General features: G+C 40.4%; 1 protein-coding gene across 2 annotated transcripts; it reads left to right on the forward strand.

The window, feature by feature from the left end:
* The first annotated feature begins 41 nt into the window (after positions 1–41).
* Positions 42–4,276, forward strand: LOC131669600 (beta-1,4-mannosyltransferase egh). Of its 2 annotated transcripts, none has more exons than XM_058944596.1 (3): positions 42–306; positions 592–1,400; positions 1,704–4,276. In XM_058944596.1, exons 2-3 carry the CDS (start codon positions 597–599, stop codon positions 2,274–2,276), a joined length of 1,377 nt encoding a protein of 458 aa, XP_058800579.1. In that variant the 5' UTR covers positions 42–306; positions 592–596; the 3' UTR covers positions 2,277–4,276. The 2 variants fall into 2 exon arrangements, with proteins under 2 accessions (XP_058800579.1, XP_058800578.1); XM_058944595.1 differs by lacking the exon at positions 42–306 and adding an exon at positions 430–475.
* The last annotated feature ends 13,569 nt before the right edge of the window (positions 4,277–17,845 follow it).

Raw genomic sequence — 17,845 nt, forward strand, 5'->3', positions numbered from 1 at the left:
GTGGCGGAAAGAGATCGAGCGTCAGTGACGGGTCAGCTAGTGTCACACTCGCATATCTTTATTTCTGACCGTAAACTTGATTATCTCGCAAGTTGTATTGCTATATCACGAATCACGTTATATTCATATTTCATTTGCGGTGGTAAATATCAAATACGGATGGAGTGGAGTGAAGAAGTTAGGAATAACTCATAAAGTAGTAATTAAAAAGTTAGGGTGGGTTTTCCTAGAGTTTGTAAAGTTATAGTTTAATTTATAAACACACTGCGATTATAGGACTAAAGCTAGTGTAAGAGGGAAAAGTTCGTAAGTATTGTTCTTTAAAATGACTCATGCGTAACGATATATTGCATTCATTACCACTAATCACTGTAAACGTAATCTCGATTGTATTCCTGAGCAACTGTGAGTCATGAACTTTTTGAATGACAACTTCATATACTTACATAGCGACTGATGAAAATGTTTTTTTTTGGTACTTTGATTTTAAATATTTATAATTTTCAACAGTTCATTCAAATAAATTTTGTTGAACAAGAACGCTACATAACAATTTTGCATTATAAATTGTAACTGATCTTTTCATTTCAGGTATAATGCTAAATAACTGGACTAAACACATTTTACATTGTTGCTTGTTAGCAACTGTCATCTTAGTATTTGAGTTTGTATCTGGTGGCCTACATTGGGGACCAAGAGACCAAGAACAATTGGATCCATGGATTCAATACGGTTTTGTTGGTGCAGTCACTCTTTACCTTCTAAGAACTTTAACGTTTCTATCATTCCCTCAAGTTTTGTTCAATTTTATTGGACTGACTATATACAATGCTTTTCCTGACAAAGTTGATCTCAAAGGTTCACCGTTACTCGCACCATTTATTTGTATTAGGGTCGTGACGCGTGGTGATTATCCTCAATTAGTCAAAACTAATGTTAATAAAAATTTGAATAAGTGCATTGATGCTGGTTTGGAAAACTTTCAAATAGAAGTAGTGAGTGATAAACCAATTGGATTAGCATCCCATCGAAGAATAAGAGAAGTTGTTGTGCCTCCAACTTACAGAACAAGTAGTGGAGCACTGTTCAAAGCAAGAGCTTTGCAATACTGCTTAGAGAATTCAGTAAATGAATTGGCAGATCATGACTGGATCGTTCATTTAGATGAAGAAACTCTACTTACTGAAAATTCCATTAGAGGAATTCTTAATTTTGTTTTTGATGGTAAATATCAATTTGGACAAGGCCTAATTACTTATGCCAACGAAGATGTAATCAATTGGATCACCACTTTAGCTGATAGTTTTCGGGTAGCAGATGATATGGGAAAACTTAGATTGCAGTTCACCATGTTTCACAAACCTCTCTTCAGTATGAAAGGTTCTTATGTTGTTACACAGGTAAGTTTATTCCAAAATTTTTAACAAACAGTTATAGAAGAAAAACTTCTAAAAGTTTTAATAAGTTATTCAATTACTCTGTGTGTTTCAAATTAAGAAATAAAAATTTTTAAATTCCTTTTGTAAAAATTAAAAATTAACTACAAGCTATTACAAAAAGTAATTTTTACCAAAAGTATATTCATAATCTTTATTAATTTTATTTTTGACTTATCAATTATAAAATTCAAGTCTTAATTATTAAATTTTATTTCATAATATCAATTACTATCTTTCTTGTTATTTAATTATTGATAATCCTAGATGGGTGCTGAAAAACAAGTATCATTTGATAATGGCTTAGATGGGTCAGTAGCAGAAGATTGCTTCTTTGCTATGAAAGCATTTTCTCAAGGCTATACTTTCAATTTCATTGATGGAGAGATGTGGGAAAAATCACCATTTACTCTATGGGATTTTGTTCAACAGCGTAAACGATGGCTGCAAGGAATATTACTTGTTGTTCATTCTAAGGCAATTCCATTGAAGACAAAACTATTACTTGGAATATCTTGCTACTCGTGGGTAACACTCCCTTTATCTACATCAAATATTATTCTTGCTGGTCTTTGTCCCATTACCTGCCCTCCCATTATGGATTTCTTATGTGCTTTTATTGGCGCTGTAAATATTTACATGTATGTATTTGGAGTTGTAAAGTCATTCTCGCTCTATCGTTTTGGCGTTACGCGATTCATGCTTTGTATATGCGGCGCATTATCAACTATACCTTTCAACTTGTTCATTGAAAATGTAGCAGTAATATGGGGCTTATTTGGTAAGAAACATAAGTTTTATGTTGTAAATAAGGAATTAAAACCAGCAGTCAATGTCTGATATTTAATTTACAAACAGTCACTAGTTAGACATTGTAAGAGCCACACTACTTATATTTCTGGATATAATTTTACTCAAGTGATATCATTAATTATAAGAAAATTAGAATTAATGGTTACAATATTATTTAAATGGTCTTCGTGTCTATAATGCACTCTATAAATATGTATTATACATTTTGTTGAAATACAAATTTTCATTTTTTATTCTATAGTAATAGTGTCAATAACTAAAACTTTAAAATTTTATTTTATATACAGAATTAAATATTTGAAAAATCTTTACGTTTATTCAAGCTTAGAACATAAACAAATAGTAGACATTGATAAAGTAAAAAGACCAGAAATGCAAAAGACGTGGGAAAAATAATTGTTTTTCTCATTTTATTCCATTTTATTTTAGAATAACAAAAAAATGTACGTTTCTTTCAACAAAAGTTAAAATTTAAGTCTGCATGTTTAAATTAGATGCAAGTTTTAATAAAAATACAGTATTTAATCTTTTTCAACAAAAATTTTATTGCATGTTAATCAAATAAAAAAGTTAAAATTAGTAAAACGAGAAATAATTAGTTATTTGGTATTGAAGTGCTTTGATACGTTTGATTGAATCTATCAAGTAGATTATAAAATAACAAATGCTTTTTAATCCATAAAATATTTGTGTTCTTGAATGCTTAATAACTCTTAAAAATATGATACATTATAAGTCTAATTATAGTATGACAATCACTCTCTTTGGACGTAGTATTAATTTAGTTTTTAAATTTACTTCAATATATATATATATATATATATAATAGCTCCTACATATATACATATGCAATATGAAATTTCAGATTTATTCAACAAAAAATGCTATGTAAATTAAAGTGGGTCCAAAGAAATTATCTAAAGCTTTTTTATAATGTAGTAAAGTATGTATTTTAATTGTCACGTTGCTTAAAATGAAAAAGTACAATAGCCATAAATCTTCGTAAAATAATTTCATTGACAACGATCATTTTTGTTAAGATAAGAAATTGAAAGCTTTAGGTAGTTGATGGTGTCTAGTCAGTACAGCGCATATAGAAGTGATTTTTGCTACAGAAAATTTGTACAACAGTATTATAAAAAAATCCATAAAAGTCTATACTCTGCACTGTTACAATTTCACTTTGAACAATTTTTAATTTAAGGTAACTTTTTAGAATAAGCATCAGTGACCACATAATTCTTCCTGATTAAAAATTTTATTTTTCTGTAAATTAGATAAATTAAATCCCTTAAGTGTAGTAATGAAGATGATATTTACCAAAGTTGTTTTTTATTTTTGAGCATCATATGTTCTACTAATATACACTTTAGAATGCATTAAAGATTTTAATATTGAATTGTACAATACAAATATCTATACAAAGCCACGAAGTTGCACGATTTCTGTATAGAAATTTCGTATAAAATATAGTGGATCTACTAGACACAAGCATAATTTAAAGCTTTTGAACCTTTAACGGTGAATTCCAAGATTGACAGGCATGAAATATACATGTGCATAAAAAACATACAGCGTTACATTTAATTCAATGATTTACAATCATTTGCGCTATATTTTATTATGTGTTTATCTCAACAAGAGATAATAGTTTTTAACTTATAATAATTGTGAGGGAAACAATGATTGTTTGTTAAAGTTGAAACTGTATATAAACTAAGTAGTAGTATATACACTATCGTAACTTCTTTAACAAATAATCCGTTCTTATTTTGTAATTTCGTTGTAATAAACGTAAATATTTAAGCTTTTTTTAAATATTTTATACCTATATACCTACTATCTTTATTCAAAATGTAAAAACAATGATTGAGGACATGTTCTTATAAGTTATTGTATTGAAATTGTTTCTCAAATTAGCTTATAATTGTTTGAGGAGCTTAAGTATTAAGGATTTTTTTCCAACAAAAAACAATTGAGAAAAATAATTTGTATGTCTTATGTACATATGTATGTAAGGATTTTGTCTACAGTTTTGCAAATGTATTGATATATAATCAATTTTAAATAAACAACATTTTCTTGAAACTATGAGATTTAATTTATTTGTGACGCTGACAAGTATACGATCTGAAATATAATTATGTATAAGTAAGTAAAATTATGCATAAATGTCAATAATTACTCAAGTAGTCGAGTAATCTGTTTTCTGTTCAAATATTTTTATACTTAAAAAGAAATACGTTAATAACAAGTCATAGAACCGAATGATTATATTAATATATAATTCACGAATCTAATTTAAGTGAATGAAAATAAATCTACGATAATCTCTTAAAAGTACGGGCTCAACATTGAGCTTTCTACACATCATACCGAAAAAACACTTAAAGACATTCTCGTCTCCTGTACCTTTTATTTTCGCTAATTGTCACATTAGACGAGCTTATATCTACTGTAATGTTATAAAGTTTATCAAGTAAAATGACTTATTGCACTACTTTCCTGCACTAGTTTTTTGAACGCTCCATCTTAATCAAGAATGACATTTCGAGCTTGTACATTATTAAAAATAATTTTTGCAAAAAAAAAGCCGACTCTAATTTCATTTTCTTGCAACTATTCGAATGTTATGCTTCGATCAAGCCAATGTATAATAAAACGGGACTAATTCGTTAGTGCATCTTTCCAAATGAACCCACCCCATAGGAATTGGTTCAAGCCATATGGAGAGTATGCAGTCTCCATGGTTAAATCATTCCAGACATATAGGCAAATGTATATACTTAAAATAAATAAAATCATGTGGAATGCAGGACCCTATTTATTTAGTTAGCAAAACTCAAGTCAAGAATTTTGCTCCATATCACTTTTCCATAATTTTCTAAGCTATAAATCTACAAAGATTAAATAATAATAATATATACGTGTATTTTTAATATAAATATAACAAAATTAAATAACATGTTTAATATAATCATATTATTATATTATAATATTGTTACTAAGATTTAAAATATTATACACCATAGTCCCGATCAATAGAAAATAAATAAAAAAATGATCCCAGCCATATTTTCGACTAATAGTTGATTAAGTCGATAAATGTCAGAACAACATTTCTCAAAATACGGAATAATTAGGTTGAATATGTAAAAAATCAACATTTTTTTATATAATTAATGATTAACTTGATAGTAATATTTCTAATCAAATCGAAAAAATACGAATATATTTGAATATTTTGGCAAGACACCCGCAGAGGACGCAATAAACTGCCCTATAGTCCCTATACTGAATACCAGCGTTGCCGCTGGAAAAATTGCTTTTAGATTTCTGAGTGTTTGGGTTGTATCGACTGCTCGGGCAGTGCCGTATTCAACTGAAAACTTGCCGGTGTCACTGCTCGTACTTTTTTTGGTGATAAATAAACATGACAATGTTATTTATTGTTGACAATTAAGATCACCTGTGTCGATTCTGCAATTAAACTATGTTTATTTTTTCAAAATTTTCTGATATCAACAACCATGTTTTTTGAACGCTTAGAAAAAGGTTGTTGTTACGGACTCTTAAAATGTGTCGATCAAGATGGACCACCTGTTAGGTTTCTCTAAGTGCGACGAGCTAGGTAGGGTGTCGCGATGCGCACCAGACCTGCTCTCGAGCGTCTCTGTGCGCAAGGTAAGGAGCGTCCGGAAATAAAACACGCGGTTCACCAGTACTGAAAGAGACTTTTATTCCTCCAAAATGAGCACTCTCTCAAACCGCCAGAGCTATGGCGAAGCACTACAGAGCTTATGGCTTTCGGAGTGGAAGACTCCTGGTGCGTCGTGAGTACAACTCCCGCAGGCGCCTCACGGCTCGATCCCAGGTTGACTTGTTCGCAACTGGAGCTAGCGCTTAGAAGACTTCGCGCGGTACCAATTCTTGTTTCCGGGGGCGCCGTCTTTCGGAGTCACGTATGGCGTCATCTGGCGTTGGCTTAGCGCGCCGAGGATCAACCGCCACAGTCACTCCCTCCCTGGAAGGTGCCTGATTGAAAGGCAGCTCTGATGATGATGATGTTGTGGCGCGTGGAGTTTGCTGGCTGACCGTTAGGCCCCTTGAGTCCCCTGGAACGTTAAAAGAGACCGTTCTTGCTTGCAAGCATAGCCCGCGGTTCTGTGAGGCAATAGGTTCTTCTGCTGCTAGATAAGCGGGCTTTAGCTTCGTTGTGGATACGGTTTGCGGTGATCCATTCACGTCGATGATGTACCTGATATCATCCAGCCTCTCGATCACTATGAGGACCCGAATAAGGTGGAGTGAGTGGTGGCTTTATTGGAGCTCCAAGCTTGAACACGTGCGAGCATGTGCGAAGGTCTCCATGCATGAACTGTTTAGCTTTTATATGATGGGACGTGGGCGTCGACCTTATGATCTTGAAGTATCTCTTGAGATGGTCCAAGAAAGTAATTGGATCGGTAGCTTGATCTTGAGTCACGAAGAATTCACCAGGTACTCTTATTGAGGTGCCAAAGGCTAATTCAGCGGGGGAGGCTTTTATGTCCTCTTTGTAAGCGGTGCGTAGTCCGAGCAGGACTGTAGGCAATAGCTCCGTCCATGGGTAGCTGGGCTAACACATGAGAGCAGCTTTGAGGATCCTGTGCCAGCGCTCTATCATGCCGTTGGACTGGGGATGGTACGGCGTCGTGCGTAGACGCGTAGCGCCGATGGTTTTAGCCAGCAACCCGAATAGAGCGGATTCAAACTGAGGGCCCTGATCCGCCGTTATCGTCAAAGGAGTGCCAAAGATAGCGATCCAACCGGAGTAGAAGGCCCGAGCCACTGTCTCGGCGAGCTGGTTTTTTAATGGAATCGCTTGCGGCCACCTGGTGAACCTATCTATGATAGTCAGGCAATATCTGTGGTTGTTAGCTGGCGGCATGACGATTATGTCCAGATGTACGTGGTTGAAACGGGCTTCAGGAACCTCTATGCAGGTCGGTTGATTTCTGGTGTGCCGATGGATTTTCGCTCTTTGGCAGGCAATACATTCGCGCGACCACGCGAGCGCGTCCTTGCGGATCCCTGGCCAGATGAATTTTTCTTTTAGCTTACGCGCCGTCTCTCTGCCGCTTGGATGGGCCGGTCCATGCACTACGTCAAATGCTGTCTGTCTGAGAGATGAGGGTAAGTACGGGCGGACGATCCCAGTGGAGACGTCGCATAAGAGGCGATGTCCATCAATGTCCAGAGGTTAAAGTGTGAGAGAGGCTGTGTTCTCGTTCTGATGGGAGGCAGCATCGATGGTCTGCGCCTCGCTGATGGTCCTCGCGTCGAGTCTGGTGGGCATGTTGATTGTGCAGATCCTTGAGAGGGCGTCTGCAACAACATTTTTTTGGCCAGGAATGTGCACAATTGAGGTGCAGAACTGGCCAATGTAGTCAAGTTGGTGAAGTTGCCTCGGAGAGGCTTTGTCTGGGCGTTGCTGAAACGCCTTCACCAATGGTTTGTGGTCGGTCCTGATCAAGAAAGATCTGCCTTCTACGATGTGGGCGAAGTGCTTTAAAGTCGCGAAAATTGCCAGCAGCTCACGATCGTACGGGCTGTAGTTTCTTTCGGCCGGCGATAGTTTCCTGGAGTAAAATCCGAGAGGCAGTCGTTTTTCGTCAACATGCTGTTCTAGCGATCCGCCTATGGCGGTTGAAGAGGCATCAGTAGTGAGGATGATTGTGGCGTCTGGATGAAGAAAAGCTGACGAGGTCGCTGCTGCGAGAGAGTTCTTCGTTTCTTCGAAGGCTGTGGACAGCTGCGGTGTCCAGTCGATGGGCGTCTTGTCGCGTTTCTTAGTGGACTTCGCTTTTTCGTTGAGAAGAGCCTGAGCTTCGGCTGCATGTGGAATGAGTGCCCTGAAATAATTTGTTGCTCCTAGGAAGCTTTTTAATTCATGCACTGTCGCTGGTTTGGGTATTTCGAGGATAGCCTTTACTTTCTCTGACGGAGGACTGAATCCCGAGGCATTGAGGCGAAACCCGAGAAAAATAATTTCTTCTACGGCAAAGCAGCATTTGCCCCAGTTGATTTTTAGGTTGCTGTTGAAAAGTATGTCGAAGACAGCTTGGAGATGTTCCGCGTGCTCTTTGATGTCCTTGGACGAGATGAGAAGGTCGTCCAGACAGGCGGAGACGAAGTCCAAATGTCCGAAGAGGCTGTTGATGTAGCGCTGGAACGTTTGGGTTGTGTTTTTTAACCCAAGAGGCATGCCCAAGAACTCGAACAGTCCGAATGTTGTTGTTATTGCGGTCTTGTGGACGTCCTCTGGAGCGACCGGTATCTGAAAGTAGGCCCTTTTTAGATCTATTGTCGAGAATATCGTTTTTCCATGGAGTTGAAGTAGTAGATCGTGAATCCGTGGGATCGGATAGCGGTCCGGGACTGTCTGAGCGTTGAGATTTCTGTAGTCTCCGATTGGCCGTAGTTTTCCAGACTTTGATTTCGCCATATGTATTGGGCTTGCGTAGGGGCTGCTAGAGGGTCTTATGACTCCTGTGCATAATAGCTCTCTGTACTCTGCCTTAGCAGCTTTCAGCTTCTCACCGAGCATCTGACAGGGCCTTGAAAAAACTGGAGGTTCCGTGGTGACGATGTGGTGTTGAGTAGCGGCAGTTGGTCCAGTTAACCGTCCTTCGATGGCGAGGAAGCATCTGAAACTTTCCTCCACTAGCTTGCTGATTGTGTCGCTTGCGCCGGCTGAGGCAGGAGTGGAGTGCAGAGGAGATGTAGCCACGATGGAGTGGATCCGTGCGTGGCTGAGACTGCCGGGGGCGGAGAGAAGAGTTGTTTCGTCTAATACTCTTCGTTTTCTCAGGTCGGGCAGTAAATTGTAATAGGAGAGGAAATCAGCTCCAATTAGCGGGATTTTTACATCCGCCAAGACAAAGGACCAAGGAAAAGTCCTGCTAAGCCCGAAGTCTAGGCACAGCGCTTTTCGTCCCTGAATGCGGATCGGCGAACCATTTGCGGCGGTGAGGTATTGGTTAGTTGACTGACTGGCGGTGCGTCCGGGACTGGACATAATGGACACGATGGAACCACTATCTACGAGGAATCGAGTCCCCGATCCAGTGGTTTGGTCCTGGACGATGAGCCTGTTCTCACTCCATGGCCGGCTGGTGGCGACTTGGGCTGCGGTGGAGCTGCTGCTTGGCGCCGAGGCAGGCAGCAGCTTTAGGTGTTTCCCGCTGGCCGTTGTTGCTGGCCGGTGTACGCACAGGGCAGGTTGCACCGGTTGGATGACGCGCCAAAGCGTGAGTGATAATATCAAACGCCGTTCCTATGGGGCTTGGCTCTGGAGGTGGAGCGATTCCTCGGTCGGCCGCTGTCCTGGCTCCCGGAGACCCTGGACTGGCGTGCGTGTGTGACCACTTCTGCGACGCGGTCCGGCAGGTCTCTTGTCGCTGTAATGAGTTGCAGAAGTAAGGATTTGATTTCCGATAGGTCTGATGCACGATTTTGAATAGCCGCGACGCTTGAGTGCTGCTCGCGTCTGCCGCTTCGAGGAGTTCGTCAGTGCTACTGGCCTTGAAGATTTTTAGGATGCTTTGTACGTTCCGTGGAAGCATGCCAAGCCATTTTACCCGTACGAGCTCCTCCGACGCATTGTCTCCGGCAAGCGTGATCATTTGCCTGTAGAGCTGGGACGGCTTCTTGTCTCCAAGCTCCATCTTGTTCAACAACGTCTCGAGTTTCTTGTCCGCCGTGTCTCCGAACCACTTGAGAAGTCGTGCCTTGGGCGACTCGTATTTGTTCGTATCGGGCTCAGATTTGATAATATCAGCGATCTCCCTTAGCGCGGCCGCATCCAGGGCACCTATAGTGAGGTGGTATTTCGATTCGTCGGAGCGAATTCGGTTCACCTGAAAGGCTGACTCGGTTTTCACGAACCAGAGCTCGGGCTCCTCAGCCCAGAACGGCAGGAGCTTGCATGCTCCGATGGTGACAACATCTCCTTCGGGGATTCCTTCCGTCATCTCCGGAGTTTCGTAGGCAAGCCGGCGGGCAATGGATGGGGGTATTTCAGGTACGGTGGACTTTCTTTGCGTTGAGATGGGCTGATTCTCCGGCGACTTTAGAGTTCCGCTGAGGTCGCCGGAATGATCCCAGTCTGGCGAGTCGACTACCTGGGCTACGGTGTACGTTGGCGACGAATGATCAGGCAACGAGACTTTCGGTGTGGAAAAAATCGGCGATCCTTCCAGCGGCATGCCACGTGATGTCGTGCATGAAGATTCCCTCGCGCACTATCTGTTCTTGCTCTAGAAAGTTCGATGATGAATTTCTAGTTTCCGGCGCGCGCAGATTGGTTCTTCCGACTGATTTTAGACTTGCTTTTTATTGAAACGGCACGCGCACTTTTAATTTTCACGGGGTCACCAATGTTAGGTTTCTCTAAGTGCGACGAGCTAGGTAGGGTGTCGCGATGTGCACCAGGCCTGCTCTCGAGCGTCTCTGTGCGCAAGGTAAGGAGCGTCCGGAAATAAAACACGCGGTTCACCAGTACTGAAAGAGACTTTTATTCCTCCAAAATGAGCACTCTCTCAAACCGCCAGAGCTGTGGCGAAGCACTACAGAGCTTATGGCTTTCGGAGTGGAAGACTCCTGGTGCGTCGTGAGTACAACTCCCGCAGGCGCCTCACGGCTCGATCCCAGGTTGACTTGTTCGCAACTGGAGCTAGCGCTTAGAAGACTTCGCGCGGTACCAATTCTTGTTTCCGGGGGCGCCGTCTTTCGGAGTCACGTATGGCGTCATCTGGCGTTGGCTTAGCGCGCCGAGGATCAACCGCCACACACCTACTTTATCTCCGCTCAGGTGCATTCTAATCAAAATCGGTCAATGGATTTTTGTTCTTCTCGAAAAATTCCTTAGAAAAGTGTCCTTTCCGAAGTATTTATAATAGTGTGATGTCAATTTTACATTAATAAAATTAGATATTTTATAAAATTTTCAAAATAAAAAGAAATTAGCTTTATTGCTAATTTTTTTAGTACATTTTTGAGTTCAGTACAAGGAATTTAAACTTAAAAATTTATTTTATTTCAATTAACATTAAAATGGTAAAACAAAGAACTGAATTTATTTGATTCAAATCAATATCAAATTAGTAATAAAAAGAAAAATAAGGAACCTTTTATAATTCTATTAAAACTATTAATTAATTAGAACATATATGGCAAGCATATTCGCTATACTCGCTTCGTCGAACCTCCACGCGATACTTCGCTGACTCGGCGACAGATCGCTACAGCCAAGAAAGCCCTCCCTCGAGGCTTCCCAGACCTTCATCTCATTGTCCTCCTTAATTTCTTCTACAAGAAACCGGACATGGAGAGTGGAGAACTGGCGCACCTATACCATCGCCTCTATCCAGGTAGCGGCTAGCGAGCTCATTCGTAAGAGAGTTGATCGTAACGACCGGTCAAGGCGTAAATATACGCCCCCCCCCCAATCATCGCCACCAACCCTCGGAGGTTAAGGCATGGGCGGGGGAATTAGAATTTCCGTCAACAAACTACTCAACTCCATTCGAGCTGACCCGCTATCCACTTCCACTAACTCCTCGGTCTCCTCACATCCCGCTGCTACCGAGACGAGCCAGATCTTCTAGACCTGGTCCAGGGTCAGTACCACCAGTGTTTTGACGTGAAGAATTCACTTCTGAAATACCATAGGTGGTATTGCAGCAAGGTTTTATTGAAAAATACAAAATGTGATTCGAGTCAGAAAATGATTTTTTATGTGGTTTAAACTTTAAGTTTATTGTGAATTAACCTTTAATTTTGTTATTTGAATTTTTCTTTAATCCACTTTGAATTTTTTCTCTTAATTTCTAATTAAAAACACTAGGAAAAATGAAAACACTTTGTTATGGGAAAAAAGCCTTTCGGCATATAAAAACCCAATTAATTAAGAATGACACAGATTAAACAGATTCGGATGAATTGGTTATGAGCAAGATATTAACGTCGCACAAAGTGACACGCACAATTCGCTGAAATTGAAATTTTTGCAAGATATGACCACGTGGCCACGCGAAATTTACGCGCGCACGCACGCGGAGGAATTCCCACACACTCGCACACTGGATGGATGATCTTTGGTTTTAGGATTTGATAGATAGCAGGATAAAAATGAAATGATGTTAAGATGATATCGATGATATCATACAAAGGTATTAGTAGTAATAAGTTAAAAAGATAAGTACGATTGATATCGGTGATATCATACAAAGTTATTAGTAATAATAAGTTGAAAATAGAAGTACGATTGATATCGGTGATATCATACAAAGTATTAGTAGTAATAGGTAGTTCGAGGAAAATAAGATTTGATATTGACGATATCAATATCAAGAAGGAATAAAGAATAGATGAAATAGTTAATTACTTTTGTAATTACCGCGTGGCAGGGGCCACTAATTTATTTTGTTGGTTAAAGGTGTACAAAGATAGATATTTGCGCAATACGTTGATTTGCGTCTTTATTTTGAGTTTTTGTTGTTGGTTTTGCTTTAAATGATCACTGATTTCACTGGATGACACTGAATTTCACGGATGCAACACTGAATAGAAAATTCACGATAGCTCTGCACACAATGACGGTTCGAACTGTACTGAGAACGTGCTCGTCGTTCTACAGGCGCGAACTTGCCGAAAAACTGCGGTAGCATGTGTAGGGATCTACACACCCGACATACGCAAACTGGCGTTACCGCTGCTGTAGCCGCCGAGCCGCCGTTGCGGTCGGCTACCGCAGCGTCACCGCCACTCACCAGTTCCGCTCTGCCCACCGACTCGGCAGGTTGCTCCTTGTACGCTACATACCTATCAGATAATAAAGTTGCTACCTCTTATATCTATTGCTGACTGCCAGTTAATCCTCCAGATCCTCTACCTCCTGGACGCACAATCGCTACACATGCACAGTTGGTGGCTCCATCTTCCGAAGCTCTCACCCAAGCTCGTCATTCGCGGTCATACATACGCACATATATGTGATGACGGAACATACTCCCGGCCGAGGATGCGAAATAGAGGTTAAACTTAACCTATGAAGCAGATTATGCTAATAATACAATGAAGTTATAGATAAATACAGAGAATTCTTAACTTAAAAGTGACTAATGTAATCACAGAACGATAACATATTTACAACTTAAGCTAGTTAGGAACTAGAATCTTTGGTCACTTGTAAACGGACTAGACAAGTAGTGACAGACAATTTCCGTTGGAGGGATTGACTGATTGATTAGGTTGATCACAGATCAGAAAATGAACTAAATTGAACAAACAAATAACGTATTTATAATAGGTACAGTTAGTCTATGTATTAGAATCGCACGATAGGTTTCTGAGTCTTAACTTCCCCCAGAATCCAATATACCCGATTAGATATCGCGAACCAGGGGTTACTCCCCTGGCCTTCTGGCTGTGGAACTCTCTGAGTTCCACCATTCTCGGACCAGGCTTAGTCGCTCTTCCAGAATACGCCGTAGCTCAACTCGGTTATGGCAAGCCAAAGCGCGCACATCTGGGGCGTTTATCATCGATCATGTTTCCCTGAAAGTTGTTGAGACTCTGAAAGAGGTGGGTCATCTTGAACCACCGGCAACACGCAAAGTCGAGTTATATTACGCTTATACACGCCAGAGGAAGTCTTCACAGAAGCAACCCGAGTTATGTCGTCACTCCCAGGAAAGACCTCGAGGACCACTCCCAGTGGCCATTTTGCACAAAGTGTGAGATTGTCCATGAGAAGTACGACCATTCCAGGTTGAAGTGTCGAGTTGGAGGTTTGCTATTTTTGCCGAATCTGAAGTTCATGGAGATATTCCTTATGCCATTTGTTCCAGAAATTTTGACGAGCCTTGATCAAGAATTTGGACGTAGAAAGACGGTTATCTGGAACTGATAAAAGAGATTTTTCCGGTAAGACATTTATAGGCCTACCGATCAAAAGGTGAGCTGGAGTAACTGCTAGTGGATCGTTCGGGTCAGATGAAAGTACACAAAGAGGTCGCAAATTTAAGATTGCTTCGATTTTGATCAGAAAGGTTTCTAGTTGCTCATAGGTGAGCTGTTGATTCAGAACACGTTTCAAATGATTTTTAAAACTCTTGACGGCCGCTTCCCAAAGACCTCCAAAATGTGGCTACAAAGGAGGGTTGAAGTGCCACTCCACACGTTTAGCGATATCAGCTTCTCCGACTTGTTTGCGGAATTCAGGATTATTGAACAAATCGTAGTTCTTGAAGTTCACGATTTGCTCCTACGAAATTAGTACCATTGTCAGAATACATGTGACTAGGAAAACCTCGACGACATGTAAACCGATCAAAAGCATCTAAGAAACCTTGAGTAGATAAATCGAGAGCCAGTTCGATATGGACGGCCTTGGATGCTAGGCATACAAAAACACAACCATAGACCTCGAGGAAGGACTTATTGCGATGAGCTTTCTCTTTGATGAGAAGTGGACCAAAGAAATTAACCCCCGTATGATCGAAGGCCGGAGATTCTGAGACTCGAGGTTCTGGTAAAGCTCCCATTTGAGCATGAGGCGTAGGTGGTTTTTAACGAATGCAATCCACGCAACGTCGAATGACTCTCCTAACTTGATTTTTTCTATTCAAGATGAAGAATTTATTGCGAATGGCATAAAGAGTGGTTGAAATACCTGCATGAAGATTGGAAAGATGAGTTTGACGAATAATCAAGTCTGTAATATGGTGATTCTGAGACAAAAGAATTGGATGCCTTTGATTATATGGAAGCTGAGAATTGTTTAGACGTCCACCCACACGGATGACGTTGTTATCTCCTACGAAAGGAGCCAGGTTGGCGAAAGGAGTTCCCCTTTTGAGAGACTTCGTAGTTTGAGATAATTTGCGAAGCTCATTGGGAAATCTTTCTTGTTGCATCAATTTATCGACGCAAATTTCAGAAGCTACAACTTCTGAAGGGAGGAGGGGGCGAACTGATTGCAGACCTTTTGTCATCCTTATTGATGACTCTCTAGCCTCGGAAAACAACTTAGTTGTCTCACCTTGATTACGAGACGTTTGTCTCCATCGAAGAAGCCAGCACTCTGGTCAATCGACCATAGTCGGAGAAACGTGAATAAATTTCACTGAACGATGAACTTGGCGTTGTCAAGAGACATACTCCTTTTTTGAGACCAGGAAGTTCCGTAAGAGAAGTTTCAATAGATTGGAACCATTCCTGTGAAGGCAGGGAAAGCCAAGACGGACCTGAAGTCCAAAGTGAGTTATTTAGGAAATCGGATGGCAGTTGTCCTCTAGAAAGGGCGTCTACAGGGTTGTCCTCTGAACGGACGTGTCTCCAAGAAACTTGTTGATCTAAAGTCTGAATATCAGCAACCTTGTTAGATTCAAAAACTCTGAGAAGATGAGGAGCTTTCTTCAACCATGCGAGAACGATCGTGGAATCAGACCAAAAAATTGTTTGATCGATTAAGAAATCGAATTGGGATTTCGTATCGACGTAAAGTTTCTTGAGAACAGAGGCAGCGTACAATTCCAATCGGGGGATTGTCACACCACTTAAGGGTGGGACTCGAGATTTACTGCAAACCAAACGAACTATCACGTGGTTCGAGGAATCTACAGATTTTAAAAACAAGCATGCACCATAACCGTAGTTACAGGCATCACAAAAACCATGAAGTTCAATCCTAGTTGGATTTGGAACTAAAAATTGTCGAGGAAGCGAAATCTGTTTCAGAAGTGATAGTTGAAGAGCAAAGGACTTCCATTTGGTATGGATATCTTGAGGAAACGATTCGTCCCAGCCAACCTTGGCTCTCCAGTAATCCTGAATCAAGGCTTTGGCAAATAATACGACCGGTCCTAATAAACCCAAAGGATCAAAAATCTTGGAGATTTCAGATAGAAGCTGTCTTTTTGTGGAAGCAGCTTGAAGATCGATACGACACACAGAATATTATAAGGTGTCTTTTCGAGAATCCCACACAACACCTAACGTCTTTTGGACAGGATCTTCTCTGACAACATAGTCGAGATCGAAGATCTTTTTGTCAATGGTATTTAGGGCAGATAGATGATTTGAAGCCCATTTTCGAATAACGAAACCACCTCGGTGCAACAAAGCTATCATCTCATCACGAATTGCCAAAAGTTCTTCAAGAGTATTTGCACCAGATATGAAATCATCGACATAAAAGTCACGAAAGAGCAATCTACTGGCTCTTGGAAAATCTTTGGCCTCGTCACGAGCAAGTTGTTGGATGGTGCGAATGGCGAGAAATGGAGCTGCAGCCACACCAAAGGTGACCGTATTGAGTTGAAAAGTCCTGATTTTTCCTTGATGATACCAGAAAATCCTTTGAAATTTTCGATCATCGGGATGAACGAGAATCTGACGATACATCTTTTCGATGTCGGCAGTAATCACGAAAGGATGAGTTCGAAAATGAAGAACCTGTTCAAAAATGGTGTTTTGGATCGTGGGACCTATCATGAGAGTATCATTGAGAGAAATACCCGTGGAGGTTTTTGAGGAAGCGTCGAAAACAACTCGAACTTTAGTAGTTTCACTGGACTCCTTTACGACCGCATGATGGGGTAGAAAATAACCGTCTTGGTCATCTTCACAAAGGGTCATGTGACTTAGCGAAATATACTCCTCCATTACCTTGGAGTATTCAGCCCTCAATGATGGATTTCTCGCAAATTTTGCTTTGAGAGATTCTCAACGTTTGAGAGTTTGAGCCTTAGAATTTCCCAAATCAAATTTGGAGTCTCGGAATGGAAGACGAACAATGTAACGACCGGAAGAATCACGTTTGGTGTGAGTCACGTAGTGTTGCTCACATGCAATCTCATCACGAGATTTATTAGGCTCATGATCAAGATCTTCGATCAGCCAAAAACGTTCGATGAGCTTGTCTAATTTAACTATGTTGCAAGACGCAGAACTGTAAGATGATCGATACTTCCACCAGCCACAATCCAGCCTAAAGTCGTCTTTTGTAAAATGATTTTGGAATCTTTCCGTTTGAGCTTAATCTGACCAACGGCAAGAACAGAGAGGGTGACGCTAGATGACAACAAGATATCGATCGGTTTGGGTAAGTGAAATTGAGGATCTGCCAATTTAACACTTTTAGGAATGTTAAGAAACTCACGTGGCAAAACGTCGTTAGGTACGGCTTCCGCTATTTTTGGAACTATTAGAAGTTGAATTTGTTGAATGGAATTGTTATATTTAGAATGGATACTAGCTTGAATGTACTTTTTTGAGACAGTGCACAAATCGTCAACTGCTCCAATGTTAACTGAACATGAAAACTCGGATAAATGCAAAGATTTAGCAAACCTTTCGGTAATTAAGTTTACAGTTGAGCAAGAATCTAATAAAGCACGTGCCACGACAAGATTACCACGATTGTTTTTGATTTTGACTATGGCTGTAGTCATTAGTTGTGACTCTGAAGGAAACGCCACTGAGGTGAGTGAACTCTGAATTAGTCAACTCGAAGAAATCGTGGGATTGGAAACCTTGTTACCATTTGA

The sequence above is a fragment of the Phymastichus coffea genome, unplaced genomic scaffold, assembly GCF_024137745.1.
Source record: "Phymastichus coffea isolate CEN01 unplaced genomic scaffold, Cenicafe_Pcof_1.1 PCOF00095, whole genome shotgun sequence".
Lineage (NCBI taxonomy): Eukaryota > Metazoa > Arthropoda > Insecta > Hymenoptera > Eulophidae > Phymastichus > Phymastichus coffea.

Coding starts and splice junctions, on each gene's coding strand:
- LOC131669600 (XM_058944595.1), top strand. Junction 1,401..1,703: donor GTTCTTATGTTGTTACACAG/GTAAGTTTATTC, acceptor TGATAATCCTAG/ATGGGTGCTGAAAAACAAGT.